The sequence below is a fragment of the Xenopus laevis genome, chromosome 6L, assembly GCF_017654675.1.
Source record: "Xenopus laevis strain J_2021 chromosome 6L, Xenopus_laevis_v10.1, whole genome shotgun sequence".
Taxonomy (NCBI): Eukaryota; Metazoa; Chordata; class Amphibia; order Anura; family Pipidae; genus Xenopus; species Xenopus laevis.
The window spans coordinates 111429973-111446442 of NC_054381.1; the positions used below are offsets into that span (position 1 = coordinate 111429973).

The 16470-nt window shown below is 38.1% G+C and overlaps 1 protein-coding gene across 2 annotated transcripts in view; it reads left to right on the top strand.

The window, feature by feature from the left end:
* Positions 1–16293, top strand: part of acss2.2.L (acyl-CoA synthetase short-chain family member 2, gene 2 L homeolog) — a 35041-nt gene extending 18748 nt beyond the window's left edge. For both annotated transcript variants that reach the window (XM_018266438.2, NM_001091984.1), the window contains 10 exon segments: positions 1879–2049; positions 2215–2348; positions 2526–2658; positions 3074–3130; positions 6258–6338; positions 7996–8104; positions 9488–9556; positions 11449–11625; positions 12254–12328; positions 14143–16293. In XM_018266438.2, coding sequence (XP_018121927.1) covers positions 1879–2049; positions 2215–2348; positions 2526–2658; positions 3074–3130; positions 6258–6338; positions 7996–8104; positions 9488–9556; positions 11449–11625; positions 12254–12328; positions 14143–14270 — 1134 coding nt within the window. In that variant the 3' untranslated portion in view covers positions 14271–16293.
* The last annotated feature ends 177 nt before the right edge of the window (positions 16294–16470 follow it).

Here is a 16470-nt window from a genome sequence, read left to right on the forward strand (position 1 = left end):
GTCGTAATTTCGCTAGGACAAAGCTAATTCACTAAAATGCGAAATTGCGTCCAGGGTACCGAACTCTGACAAATTTTCACTAGTGTTACTTTGGCAATCAAAGCGAAGATGCGCTAGCGTTGCCTAATTTAAATTATAAATTTACATGGACGTATATATTGCAGCAAATACATTACATTACACAAGTCCAGGGAACCTTAATAAATAAAATAGAGTTGTTATAATGCCCTACACATGAGCCCACTGTATAGTTTATGTTCCATATGTTAGAAAATGGAGGGGGGAACCCGGTTACCCAAAAAAAAATGTACGGACCTTTGCAGGCTATCACCAGCGTTCTTTGGGACTCGAAAAATTTCACACTAAAAATTGAGGAAGTCCTATGCACTGCATTTTGTGTGCGAAGCAACGCTAGCGTCTATCTCCTTCACTAGCGAAGTGACGCCTGTTCCCGTTAGGAAGTCGCAGAAGTTCTGAAATTACGTCAAGCTGGTGAATTTTCGCTAGCATTAGTCACTTCGACCTTTAGGGAATCTGCCCCCAAGTGTTTGTAAAGTGTCTCTGAAGTAAACTAACAATTGGGGCAAACAAGACACAACATGATTAATAGGATTTATATTACATTTCTAATTCATTTGTTTTGCGTTTGGATATCATCATACCCTGGGCTTCAGTGGATCATACAAGACGAATTAAGCCCACGCAGTCTCACTTGATTATTTTATCTCTCTTTATGTGAAATTCATTGCCTGTTCACATCCTAAATTGACACTTGCTGTAACTTGCACTTTGCATTGCATGTGAACCTAGAGAAATTGTCACTTTCATTTACAGTTCTTCTTAACTAATGATATATTTCCATCAGTGTCACTTTAGCCGTTGTCCCTGGAGAATATTCAGCCAGCAAAGCAATATTCTCAATAGATCCGGTCAATTCTATACTGATGTCCCTGTGAGATTTACCAATAATTTGTATGCAAGACTCTAAGCATAATGTTATATAATATAATATGCTACAAGTTCCCTTGGCAGACTTATCACAAACTAAATGTTTTACTGAGCACTTCCCCCAGCAGACTTATCAAATATAGGGGTGGAAATAAAACACACACACATTGATCATCATTAAAGAAGAATAATATATTGTAAGAAAAGTAATACAATACCGATTGAAGACAACGCAACGTCTAGCCGAGCTTCCCTTGGCAGACTTCTGAGAGGAACATCAGCTGGGGGACCCCGGGCCCAAATCAAATACAGCGACTCCCAGAGCACATCAATCGGCCAATGGTCCTTACAAGACCAATTATTCTACACAACAAGTCTGCTTGTAGATGAAGTCCCGAAGCCCCCCCAGCTGAGTTCCTTTTTATATTGGTACAATAACAAAGTAATAGATCATTACACATAGACATATATAATAATAATAATGGCTACATGCCCAGGACATGGCCATGAGAATGACCATAAAAATGGAAATAACCATGCAAATGAAAATAATTGCTGTGTATAATTGCTGTGTATTTTGATTATAACTATGTGAATAAGATATGAGCTTCCTCCTTAATAAACATACTTATATGTTTATGAGTCTATTACCTTAACTCCTACTATTCCCTGTTCTCCTGCTAATGACTGAATAACTCAACTCCAGTTGTTCCCTGGTCTCCTATTAATACTATTCCGGTTGTTCCTTGGTCTCCTGCTAATATCAGTACATCCATTTTACAACTAAGGAGCCATATTGAATGCACTTGATCACACTCGCATTCATACATGGCCTGCCATGTCACATTTGTATCACACGGTCTCTCATTGATCAGTGGCATATACAATGTTACCATTTGTCTTCACTCTTGTGCACTCTTGTCCTTACAGGGAGTGGTGCATACAGTTGCAGGCTACCTTCTGTACACGGCTTTAACATTCAAATATGTGTTTGACTATCATGAGAATGATATTTACTGGAGCACAGCTGACATTGGATGGATTACAGGCCACTCATATATAGTATATGGACCACTGGCCAACGGAGCTACTAGTGTGATGGTAAATTAAATTTCTTCCATAATAGATTGGGCATATTAAAAAGACACTATATATATATGGGGCCTTGGGGGTGGGGAGGTGAGAGCAGGGACCAATATGTTTTCATTAAATAGATAAGAAAAATGTTAAAAACAAATATATTTATATATATTCTGTATTTTAAAGTTTGAAGGCATTCCTACCTATCCTCATGTGGGGAGATTTTGGGAAATCGTCCAGAAGTACAAAGTAACCCAGTTTTACACTGCGCCAACTGCTATCCGATTGCTGATGAAATATGGAAATGAAGCTGTTCAAAAGTGAGTACTACACACCTTCTTGTAAAGGTGAAATTGTAGGGAACAAAGTGGCCCCACCAGTCGACTGGTTTGTTGATCTGACAGGTTTGAAATAAATTCATCAGCAGATGCACCAAGTTGGCCAGCAAATGAGAATGTAAGAGACACTGTTATTTATTTACAGGTTATGTTTTCCAGGTTCGACTTAAGCTCTTTGAAGATTCTGGGCACGGTAGGAGAACCCATAAATTCCGAAGCATGGCTGTGGTATTACAACGTTATTGGCAATCAGCGATGTCCCATTGTGGACACCTTTTGGCAAACCGAGACAGTAAGTGTCCCTTAGACCAGTCTGTATCTTATTATCTAGTAGTTCATACAATAACTAAACCAGACGAATCAGATTTTGGGCAGACATCAAGCATATAAAGCTTTTAAAGGGCCGTTTGTATGCTTTTTTTATGTTCACTTTTAATTTTTGTCGTAAGAAGCACTCAGAAACCCATCCTCCTCCCAAGCTACGGATTTTCCCCTCCACCATAATTCCCCCTTTTTTCTGTTCCTCTTTTTATATGGTACGATCGAATTATCACAACCCTGTTGGCAATGATTTCAGTTTTTCTGGCCCATAAATTCTCACAAGCATACCTCTTTACTTCTTTGCATGGGTCATTTTGAGGATTTTCCATCTGGATGTGATTTAGATGTATTAAAGTTAAACACATCTCTTTGTTTTCTTTCTTCAGGGTGGTCATGTGGTAACTCCCTTGCCTGCTGCTACCCCTCTGAAACCTGGATCAGCTGTAAGTATTGCAGTTAGTTGTGGAATAGAGAGAAGAATCAGTTTATTCAGTACTTTTTCCTTAAGGCCTAATAGGGATGTCAACTTTGCATTTGTGCTACGGATAGTTTAAAGTGCAAGTAACAACACAATTAAAATGAGTAATTTATCTTGACCAATCAATTAATGCTATTGTACTATTGTACTATACTGTACATATAAAAAAGTTTGATTTGATGCAGAAGGCCTGTATATTTGGCTGCTGTTTTAGCCATTTTTTCCTGTTGTGTAATCAAAGTCTCATTCAATCTGTTGTAGTCTTTGTAAACAATACCAGTTTTTATACTGATCTACAAAAGCTTGCACTCCCAGACACCTTTTAGCTGTTGGTGGGTTTTTGAAAATGGTTCACACTAAATCATTTATTGTAGAACTATGGACTGACGTTTCGGCCCACCAAGGGCCTTTCTCAAAGTACCACCCACACAGTAAAACAGATTTATATACACGTACTGGCGGGAAATCAACTATCGTGACGTACGTTCCATGTCACGACCCCAGCAACGATCATTTAAACTGCACATTGAAGATCTAACAAATAATCCATAACTTTAAAATCAGAGCTTACTTATATTTAAACAATGTCCAAATGGTTCATTTATATCTGTAACATAGTAGCAACTCATGATAACAACATGACAATATGTAACACAATTATCGTTTTGGTAACATTGTAACTCCTCCTTATATTCTCCCTTATTAAGCAGGATAATACTTTTGCCAGTGTTAATCATATGTCGAAAATTGAGTAGATGTTTAAAAATTGTTGGGCCCTGGGGTCTCCATCTCACGATCATACAAAATCGAATAACCACAACAGTGGCCTTATTAACCCATTAAACCGCGACTATAGACAATTTACTGCCCCCCAAATAATTTCAAACCCCTACAATTATATGATATACCCTAGCACTATATCCATGGTTGGATTCTCACTTATTTATGTTTATATAGGCAGTCCCCGTTTAGATACCCACTTGTATGTGTTGTTACATTGGTGTATCCATATTAATGACTTGATGACTGATAACGTTGCTACAGCTCTATTAGCTCACTGGTGGTGCATGTATTTATAAACCACGTGCATACAAAAAACCCTCTGCATAATAACCCATAATCACCCTTATCAGAACCCTGTGTCAGGTTTCACTTGTCACAGTGTCAGTTACCATCTTTGTGTTCAATATATATATTCACGCACACACTTTATAAGCTAGAGTTGGTGCATTGCCTATATACTAGAATCTAAAACTCAACAAAAGTTGACAAAGAGCGGTTAATTCAGTTTTGTAGTGAAGGCTCGCAGGTTGGGCATCCTTGTATTACTAGCAATTCTAGCACAAATGTTTTTACTCCTCTGTGTAGATGTTACATGAGTCAGAAACTAGTGACATAATAACACACAGTGAAGCTGTATTGGTCACACTCAGCACTGGTTACAAACCCTTTTAGCTAGTGCTGTGCTGCAACTTTCCTGCAGTTACCCATAATAGATTTTCAAAAGAAATGAGCATAAAAATTTTTTAAGCACCAGTATGCCATTATTTTTACTTTCCCTTCTTCAAAGATTTTGTGACGCTACTACAGATTCCACCTGCAGTATTAAACGAATACTGTCGTCGGAAAATATGTTTTTTTCAAGATGCATGAGTTAATAGTGCTGCTCCAGCAAAATTCTGCACTGTAATCCATTTTTTAAAAGAGCAAACAGATGTTTTAATCTTTAAGTTTGAAATTTGGCATAGGGCTAGACATATTGTCAGTTTCCCAGGGTCGTGGTATAATACAATGGAAATGGGAGAAACAGTAGCTGGTCGCAAAGCAGTTCCATCCTGGAGTGCTGGCTGCTTCTCAAAACTCAGGATCAGGCACAAAGCACTGAGATGACTCCACAGCAATATTAAAGCTTAAAAAATACATTTGTTTTAAATGGTAGAGTGAATTATTTGCAAAGTAAACAGTGTAATTAAAAAATAAAAAGTAAACTATTTTGGTACAAATCCAGAATTTGGTTCAAGATTGGACCAAGATTCTGCCTTTTTTAGCAGGATTCATATTCGGCAGAATCCAAGTGCCTGGCCAAACTGAATACAAAAAATCGTGAATTTTCATTGCACTGCTCTCCCCCCCCATTTCTCTAATTTACATATGCAAATTAGGGTTCTGATTTGGTTCAGTATTCGGCTGAATCTTTCACAAAGGATTCGGCCGAATCCTAAAATAGTGGATTCAGTGCATTCCTAGTATTAGGGCCATGTCATCCTCTTTCTCCTGCCCCAGCATCACTGTGCACAGATAGGCACGGCATCTTGGTGTTAGAGCACAGACCAGGTGAATTTCAGCACTGAAACACGTGTTTCATGCAGAAATCTACCCCATGTGATGCCACATCACACACCCTAGCCTACCAAATAATGTCCTCTTTAGACCTTTTATGGAATTATAAACAGTTATCCTGTGGGTGGTGACAAGGAGCTTGTGGCCAGTCAGAAAAAGAACTGCAGGTTGAACAAGTGATACCTTCACAGAAGCTTAGGGAAAATAAAGCATTAGCAGAATAAACATACAGTTCTTAATATTTACATTGGTCAGATCGTAGTGAATAACAAATAAATACAAATATCAGTGTTTGGTAACATTGTTTGAAAGCCAAATCCTCGATCACCATACACTGCAGTGTTTTCTATTAATTGGTTGGTTTAGAGCAGGGATCCCCAACCTTTTGAACCCGTGAGCAACATTCAGCAGGAAAAAGGAGTTGGGGAGCAACATAAGCATGACAAATTTTCTTGGGGTGCCAAATAAGTGCTGTGATTGGTCATTTGGTAGCCCCTATGTGGATTGTCAACCTACATTGTGGCTCTGTTTGGCAGTACACCTGGTTTTTAGACAACCAAAACTTGCCTCCAAGCCAGGAATTCAAAAATAAGCACCTGCTTTGAGACCACTGAGAGCAACATCCAAGGGGTTGGAGAGCAACATGTTGCTCACGAGCTACTGGTTGGGGATCACTGGTTTAGAGTGTTCTTGCCTTTTGTTTCCAGTGCCCTCACTTTTCTGACCATGGGTTACATTTCTGCTTTTTACAGACCTTTCCTTTTTTCGGAGTTGTCCCTGCTGTTCTGAATGAACATGGAAAGGAGTTAGAAGGGGAAGCTGAGGGCTACTTGGTAAGCAGATTCCAAAAGAAAATCCTTGGTAACACTTGGGCTAATGACAAACAAGGTTGTTTCTCTGTCTGCATATAAACGCTGATGGAGAAAGATCCTGATTTGGCATTAGCGTTAGATGAACTCTGTTATAAACTTTTACACAAGAAGGCTACTGTAAGACAGGGCTGATTTTGACTTGTGTATAAACCCTGGCCAAGAATCAGACAATCATCTCTACTCATTCATGTGTCTGCACAGAGAGGCACTTTATTGACCTAGGTGCAGATACATAAGGGTATGTTTATCAAAGAGTGAAGTTAGAGATCACCACAGTCCTCTAGAGTGAAATTCCTGCACTATCAATTCATTTCTAAGGGATTTTGAAAGGCATATTTATCAACGGATGAACCTTCACATTCACCCATTGATAAACCGAGTACTCTTTAAAAATCCCATAGAAATGATTGAAGATGGGGGAAATTCACTCTGACATCTATCTTCACTCTTTGAGAAATATACCCCATGGAGTGTAGTATGCATTTTTTAACCAAAATCCACTTTTTTTGTCTGCATAAGGCCTATGCAGTGCCTTAGGGTGCAGACAGAGAAGGGAGCAGAGGCTAGCAGATTAACTGATTCCTGGAGAATATTTATTCACGGAACAAAATCACCCCCATCTGGCATCTGGTAGCCTAAATCATAATATAAATAAATATATATTTAGCTATGTTATATTAAATATGTCAGTTGTCTATTTTCGTCATGTCTGTATTTTGTTTCCTTTGTCTCTCCAATTTTCTCTTTTACAAATGGTGTCGTTCATTCTCTACTTCCACAGTAATTCCTGAAGAGCCTCTGGTCCATGAGCCAAAGTGCATGAATATGTGATGCATCTGTTGTACATGTCCCCACCATTAACATTATTAACACACAGGGAAAAATATTCTAAAGAAACCATGGTATAATACATTTACATCACACAGATGAATTTCTCTGTGTTGAAAGATGAAAAGAGGTTTATCAAACAATCTGAGACTTGGGTGGATTGGGATATGATTTGGTCAGACAGAGCCAGTGCATCTTACTTACCTGATCAAGCACACAGATTCATCACAGCATTAGAATAGACTGAAGCTACCAAAACCTTTTCCCACTTAGAATTATATTCCCCATTCATCTTTATTAAATCATTTTCACAGATCTTATTCCCAGAGATGGTGTTATTTATCTTTGGAAAATGATGTGTATAGCTGCACAGTTGCATTTAATCTGTAGATTAAATTAAGTCTAAAAGAGTTGATATAGTCTATCATTAATAGTATATAACATATAATAATGTGCATATAAATAAATAATATATATATATGTGTGTGTGTGTTATATATAATACATAGTTTACGCTATACATATCTAAAAAGTAGACAAAGTTAACAAAAAAAATCAACAAAACAAACAAGTGCATAAATAAGCCTTATGATAAATTAACTACTAATGGGTTGATACAGTGTCACATTGTAAATACAAGTTAATTATGAAGTTATGTATGACTTATCTACTTATCTACATAGTAAACCTTTAATTATCTGATATAATGAATACTATGATTTGCACGTTATGATGTTAATTATAGGATAAAGTGTTTCAGATATTAATGTGGGAACAATTTGTAATGCAGGTATTCAAGCAGCCATGGCCATCAATAATGAGAACTCTTTATGGAAACCACGAACGCTATGAAAATACCTACTTCAAAAAATTCCCTGGGTATTACGTAGCAGGCGATGGTAAGAACTTCCCTGCAGAAAGGGCTTTGCTTGGTTCTCAAATTATGATGAAACGCTTTAGGGAATTGTATGAGGTGGTTGAACAACACAGTTCTGTGCTACAGTTCATTATTTGGGCATCTGAATTATAACCGTATTTCCATGTCAGTGGTCCCTGCTTCCATATAGGCATGGGATCTTTTATCCAGTATGCTTGAATATTTCCAGAAGAGGGGTCTATGCTCTGGAGCATCATTCCTTAAGGTGGACATAGACGTACAATTACAATCTTTCTTGGAAAAAATTTATAGTTTTAATACACCATGTAGAGCTGAATCGTCAGATATACAGGTAGAAACAATAGAATTCTACCTGTATCTGACATTTCAGCTCTAACAGTGGGCGGTGTTCAGGGGCCTTCAAAAGTGCCCAATCAAAATGCTCCGCCTGGGGCGATCAAGGAGCCGACATCCAAGTCTTTTGCCGATATAATATTACATGTTAATAATAATATTACATATTAATAATAATATGACATGTTAATAATAATATTACATGTTAATAATAATATTGTACCTGTATTGATTGTGATGTATGTAACTCCATATGTCTTATGTATATAATTCATGTGATTTAGTTGTATAATCACATTTACTTTACAGTGCTAGTGCTATAAATACATGTTAATAATGATATCAATCAGCTCGTCTCCCACCATAACACACCGAATATCGTATGGAAATTAGTTTACATAATATCTGTGTATCTATGACCTTTAGGGTCATGACAGATGTGAAATGTTATCACCCAAAGAAAATCTCGCCACAAAGCTCCCAAAAATACCTCCACATTCATTAGAATCTCTGCACGTAAAGTGTTTTATATGCAACAATTCGAAATGATAGGGAGAGGCAGGTATATTTAGGTGCTTTGTTCCCCCTGGCAAAGGAGATTTCCCACAGTTGACAAAGCGTCCCTGTCTGTCACTGTCCTAAGGAAACTAAAACCATTAAAGACATTTAAATGCATAAAACAAAAGAAACACTTTGCTATAAACATGCATTTATGCTAATCAGTAAATAGGGCTATATAGCATTGCCATATTTTGGAGATCTCTGGATAATCTGGAACATATTGTGTACCTGTAGCTGTGCTGTATATAGAATTGTATTTTTTTAAGTAGAATTTGAATTTCCAAGGCTGCACAAATGATACATTTCTTTTAACTTAGCGATAACTGAGCCTCAACATGTTTACTGTGAGCAATAGTGTCGTTGTGTTCAGGAGATAGACAGCATCGTACAGGGTAGAGCGGATGATAATCAATGTATGCAGCAGCACTGTTATTTGTGTGATCACAGACACGTGTGATATTTACTTCATGCTGTATCTGTTATGTATCAGGTTGCAGAAGGGACAAAGACGGCTACATTTGGATTACAGGACGGATTGATGACATGCTTAATGTTTCAGGTATAGTAAAAGAAACATTCTGATGCTAAATGCTACAGTGCTGCTTTTAACCCTTTCCCTGCCAATGATGTCGATTCTAGGTAGTCAGCAAGAAAAACATCAGCCTGCCGATGATCTAGAATACACAACTTTATTAAAGGAGAAGGAAAGTCTAAAATCAACTTAAGCTCTAAGTGTTGACCATGAAAAGCATATCCCTTTACAACCAAGCATTCCCTCATTAATTCTTTCATTAACCTTTGTGCTGCAATGGTTTTTTTAAAAAGTTGAAACATGTATATAAAAGCATACCCATGCTGCAGTCCGGAAATCAGGCTCAATAGGGCACACGCATGCGCAATAGTTCCCAGCAGTGCCCTGCGCATGCGCACGATGATCTAGTAGGTTCCCTGTCAAGCAATGAGGTTGCGACCATGTGATGCAGCCATTCGTCTTTGCTGACCTCTCTGCCCCGCCTCACTAAATCAAGCTCCAATCGCGCTCCTGCTTCCTCATAGCTTGGAAACAAAGGGAAGCTTTGAAGCTCCTGCGTTCGCTCTGGTTTTAATTTACAGTTTGTCAGCGAGCGCAGGAGCTGGGGAGCAGAGCTAAACCATATATCAAGCAAGCCACCATTCGGGTCTGTCTGACTGAGGTCTGTAGTAATGCAGATTAATAAAGGAAAATATGCATGCCTTTATTTTAAATAGATACTTTGTCCTGTTTTTTTTTTCCTTTCAACATCATCATCTGCCTAACCGGAAGTGATGCGCCTATTTGAAAATGGCGGCACCGAACTTTAAACAGCAGGGAAACTTCAAGACACCTGTGCACAAAAGCAGTTATGAAATGACCATTTTTAATGTGGCGTTTGAGGAGGGGGCCTGATGCCAGACCTAATGAACTAGATTTTATTTTTTGTTTCCTTCTCCTTTAACACCAATTGTGGTCACAGGGGAACTTATCCCCCTAATGTTTATCTCCCCTATTCCCGTTCTGTTACTTTTTCCATGTTTTCGATGTTCTTCAAAAATGCAGAAGAAAAAAACCAATGACATGTTCCTTCATTTCTGCTCTCTTGTTATAGTTTTAAGAGTCCTATTATGTAATATATGCCTTATTATTACGTCCCTTCTCTTCTTACTTGTTATTTCTTTTTCATTGTGTTATTTTATTTATTTAAACATCCAATGAAAGAGCTGGTTGCATGGCAAACATCAAGAACAAATAAGTGGCCTTGGTGTGTTTTGGTGAGATCCCTTTTGTTCCCCACAATGTTGCCAATGGGGTGTGGGTAGCTCCTGCGATTCCTTAGTCCGTCAGCCCAGAATAAATGAATTGAATGATCTCACGCCATATATATTCCACCAAGTCAAACCAATATAAATCTTTATTTTGGAGTACCCTCTTTTGGTAACACTCAACAAGGAAGATAACAAGAAAAGAAAAAGAATAGGGATAAAGAAAAATGCATTTCATTTAAATATAATAACACCAGAGATATTAGTGCTACAGTTTATTGTTAAGCAAAGGCAATATTGTGGTACAATGTTGATCCACACTTCACTTTTTATATTCAGATTTGCACAAAATTGGGTTTATAAATGTTTGTCATGCACCAGATATGTACATGTACTTATGAGATGTTTGCTTTTGTGTCTAGTAAATGCTGCTTGCTGATTGGCTATAGGCAATGAGAATTGCAGCAAATGTTGCATCTTAGATAACATACTGTAACCCTCATTGTTTTGTAGGGTTACTAAATAAAGCATTCAAGAAGCCTGGTAACCATAAATCTAGCTCTGTGACTACATACATAGTGATAAGTTATAACAATAAATATGAAATAGCATTTTTGCCACATTGTAATTAGGAAAGATGGATCTTGAATTGTCCGTGCATTTAACTTGCAGGACACCTGTTAAGCACAGCAGAGGTGGAGGCAGCCCTGACAGAGCACCCAGCAGTGGCAGAGGCTGCAGTTGTGAGCCGCCCGCACCAGGTAAAGGGAGAATGCCTCTACTGCTTCATCATTTTAAAAGATGGCATTAAATATACAGAACGGATTGCCGAAGAGGTGAAGAAGCAAGGTGGGCATTTAAGAAACTTTTGTCATTTCCAATTTCACTTGTACATGTATGGTTTAGATTTTAAGCTTATGGGGATGTTATTATGGGACAGAACTACAAACTGTCTGCAGTTCTTTACAAAATACACTGAAATATATACCAGAAATCTTAAGGAACTCACACTATGTTTTCACCCACAATGTAACTTTTGTCTCAATATTCCAACATCATTGTGGTCAAGCTGCATCCACCAGATGCATCAAAACAAATGTAATTGTGTGTGTGATAGTTTCAGAGTCTGGATTGTGCATCTGGATTGCTTTAATGCAAGTCTGTTGCAGGAATTAATGCTACCCTGCAGTTGCCACCATATTTAGGGTGTTGGTAACTCCCCCAATACAGTAGAGCTTAGCACCACTATGTAAAAGTGCAGTGAGTATTGTTAAATGTGGTGGTCATGAATGACATCAGTAAGTGCAACATTGCATCCAGTTTACTTGACCACACTTGAACTTGTTAGAAAGGAGGATTCTGTCCTTTTATGGAAATTTTTTTTTGGAAAATCAAACTGGTATCCCAAATATTATCTTGATAGACAGAAACTATGTCCACAGTAATATAATTCCATTTTCATATTGTTCACTTGCAGTACGTGAAAAGATTGGACCCATCGCAACACCAGATTTCATCCAGAATGCTCCTGGATTGCCGAAAACCAGATCAGGTACAGATTATAGTACAAACTCCCTTATTTAAGATACCATGTGTAGTATTGTGGGGTTAGTATTCAATCATTTATTCACATATTGGGCCAGATTCAATTCAGTGCGTGAAAGTTATCTCATTGTTTATCATGTGAAAAGTCATGAAAGAGATTCAGTTTGAGGAGAAAACACTTTTCTCAATACAGTACCAGTTTCTTTTCCATAGACTTCAATAGAGTTTTCACGTGATAAACAGTGAGATGTTTTTCTGAATTGAATTGTATCTCAAATTGAATTTCATTCATGATGCGATGAACCTTTTTTTCACTGAATTGAATCCATTATTGGAAAAAAATAGATGTAAAATCTCAAACTTTGCAGCTACATCTTTTCATATTTTACAATTCAGCAAGTATTGGAACACTTGTTTGTGTACATATTTATAGCTAAAAAATCTATTTGTCTTAGTTTAAAATACTAAATGTATTTGCAGCAGGCAAACTGCAAGTTGTATAACAGGCGCAATCCATGGTATCTTTTAGTTGCAATGCAGCATTTTTTTCACTGGACAGCGTACCGGCAGGCCACACAGTCTGCCAACAAATGTAAACGTGGACATAGTTCGGAATAATTGTGGGCATCTCTTACATGCTGTCAGTTTAGGTAATAATTTAAAAATAACGTGTGGATTCTGAGAGAAAAGGGAACCCAGGGATGAACAGGTGATCAAAGGCAAATGTAATGAACAGGTTCTTACTGCACCTTGTATATTAGTCACATTTAGTGGGTGTCGGGTGCTACAACGCTGATACCACATTTGAGCCCAGTAATTCTCCTGCTGTTAATAAATGAGACAAAATATATCATCTATAGCTGGCTCGTAGGAGCCTATGTGCTGCATAACATGGGTAAAGTGGGTGTTTGACTTGATGATGTTAAGTTAGTGATTTTATTAAAGAAAGACAATATAGCAGGGTCAGTGTAAGGTATCAGAAGATACACAAGTCCTTATACCAGGTCAGTGTTTGGAGGCAGGTGACAAACAAACAAATCAGTAATATAGGCAGAGGTCTGGGATGGCGGCAAACCGGGAGAATGTAACAAACAGACAGAGGACTGGACAGGCTAAAGACAAGGAGGAATCCAAAGAACAGGCCAAGGTCAAACCTGGAGATCCACAAGAAGTAAGGCAGGGAACTGGACAAGCGCTAGCAACAAGATAAGGTATCGGGAACAGGCAGGTAGGAACCAGGCAAGGATTCAAACAGCAAACTGGCAGGATCAGGCTAGGGAGCTCAATGATCAGTCTAATTGAAGATTGCCTACACATGTGATTAACGAGGGAAGCAGAGGAGGTATAATAGGGAGACATAACCAATCTACCTTGGGAAGAGAGACCAGCTCTAAAGCTGGCCATAGACGCAAAGATCCTCGATTCATACGATTTTCGGACCGTGTGTGGAGTATCTCGACATTTGTCATGCCATGCCGGTCGTTCAGTCAATCAGACAGGTTAAAAGATTTCTGTTGGCTGCTGATAATATCTCTGCATGTATGGCCGATCTGACGATTTTCAGAGGGAGACTGTCACCAGCTTTGTCGGACATAACTTTCGTACGATTGCTGTCAGGGGCAGAACATCGGCTGATCTGTTCTTTTACTACTTTATTTAAACTCAATCAATTAAGTCCAAGTGATTCTTCTGTAAAACCTATTGTCACAGTTGAATGTACATAGACTTGGCTCATTCCTGTACAGAGCGCATTTAGGTTTACCATATAAGTATAGTGCCAGGTATCACACAAAATATATCTCTTGGTTTTTGTCTTCCCAGGAAAAATAATGCGACGAGTTCTCAGGCAAATCGCTCGAAATGAGAAGGATTTGGGAGACATTTCGACTCTGGCAGACCCAAGTATTGTTGAAGTCTTGTTCAGTCAAAGATGTGAGGCTGCAGCATGAAGTTCTCATATGTGCAGATAAACAAGGTAGCCTGGACTGGACAACATCATGAATTTCAGGGATATTTCCCAGATTCCTCATTTTAAGAAAAGATTACTTACATACAACTACATACCTAACCATGCGGTTCAATGCAAACACACTGGGATGCCATTGCTAGAACGTGATACATCAAAACAATTGCTTGTCTTTTGAAAACCTGAGGATTCTCAGTGCTGAAGGGAAGAGAAAGTCTTGATATTTTTTTTATAAATCGGAAACTCCTGCCAATGATTGTCTTTGTTATGTTTGTTTGTTATGTTTGTGATTCTAAATACCTGCTCCCAGCACTCATCATGGCTGCTACTTTTCTTCTCTCCTTTTCATGCATTTGGTCTTTCTTTTATTGCAAGTGCAAATCTTGCTTTATTTTTCCCAAAATGAGGTTATAGGCTAATGCCTAGAATACTGAGATTTCTAATTTTGGCAACAAAATGCTTAGAGTTGCCCCCAACAAAGGGTATGTGGGAAGATGGTGGCTTGTCTCTGCATATATATCCTTCTCATGTTGCGCTTGATATACTAACATGGGGTAAAAACTGTAACTCATAGCAACTAGACATCTGCTTTCAGCCTAACATGAAGAGCCCCCACAACACTATATTGGTTGTTATGTGTTACTGCACTAGTATGGAAGCTTTTCCTTTACATTGTAACATAAGCCAAGCAAAATTTACACAAATGTCAATGTGTATTCATATCCCTTGAATCCTAAATTTAAGGTAGTGAAATTTATAAGGCAATCATTCATCTGTATTTGTGACTATGAAGCACAGATTTAAAATCAGAGATGTATCTATATTGCCTAGATATATTACGGTTTGTTGCCACAACTTACATTTAAAAACTCTGTTATATCTCCTTGAATATTTCCTTGTTGATTTTAAGGGTGAGTAAAGAATGTGCAGCTCAACAGCAGGTTGTATGTACATTGCTACTTGTTTCTTTTAAAGTGCAATATTATAATGGAAAGTGAGTGCAGTTGCTTTGTAGGAATGTATACGTTGGTGTGGCTGCTGATGAGACGGAGTAGCATGATGTCATTTGGGCAGGGCATTTGGCACAACCAATGAGACAATTATGTTACTGAAACCAATGAATTATGCTAATATGGGTTTGTTAATTGTTATTATTGTCATTGTAAAAATGAAATACCTCTTGCATGCAATACCACTTTGCCCTTGAATAAGTGGAAAAACAGTCCTGTGAATAGTTGCCTTGGGGGACTACAGGTATAGATTCCACCACTAGGAGGCAGGACACTAGAAACAAAAGACTCCTCCCTCTGCAGATAAACCCTGTATAATAAACTATAAACAGCACTGCTTCTACTGTATACTAGTGTCCTCAAGATGCATAGGCCAAGCTTGCTTTTTATACATTACTTGATGCCCTCTGTGTATGCTTTTACTGTACGTAAGTCAGAAATCCTTGGCTTTGCTGTAGGACAGGAATATCCATCCTGTGGCCCACTGGGGATACTGGGATTTGTAGCTCAGCAACTGAGCTTTACCAGAAAACCTGCCAAACACACATTGTCTCTTCAGTTTTCAGTTTAGTCAGGATATGAAGAGCACAGCTTGTGTTTATGTACGTGAATGTAAAACTCTATCTTCTCTCTATCAGCCTCCTGCAATGATGATGTCACAGTATTCTCTAGGAATATTCAGGCCATTCAGTAGTAAGACTTGAGCTTATCACAGAGAGGAGTAGCTTGTCCATGTTCCACAGCATCATTGGTGGCCTGTGTAAGCCAATTATATGCAGGATAATGCCACTGTATTCGCCACACAAACACAATAGTGTAAATAATGGTGTAATCATACCTTTTTATTAATTGTCTTGGTATTTTCAGTCATTCCAAATGATATAGAGCTCTGGACTACATTTTTATATCATATGTCCTATTGGAGATTTTTAAGGAATTGAATAATTTGGTTTGTGCTTCAAATTCTGTTCATTGTTAATAAATGCAAAACACCCAGTCCATTGTCTTAAGTTTTTTTAATGTCTTTGATTTTGGAGCACGGATATATTGTATATAAGTATAAGCGCTTTACAGTTTTATTAGACCAGACAAATGTCCCAGTAAAAATGACTGAATTCTTGACTGCTCCTGGTTACTCAATACAAGCAGGGTCTTTTACTTATTTAGTGCAGA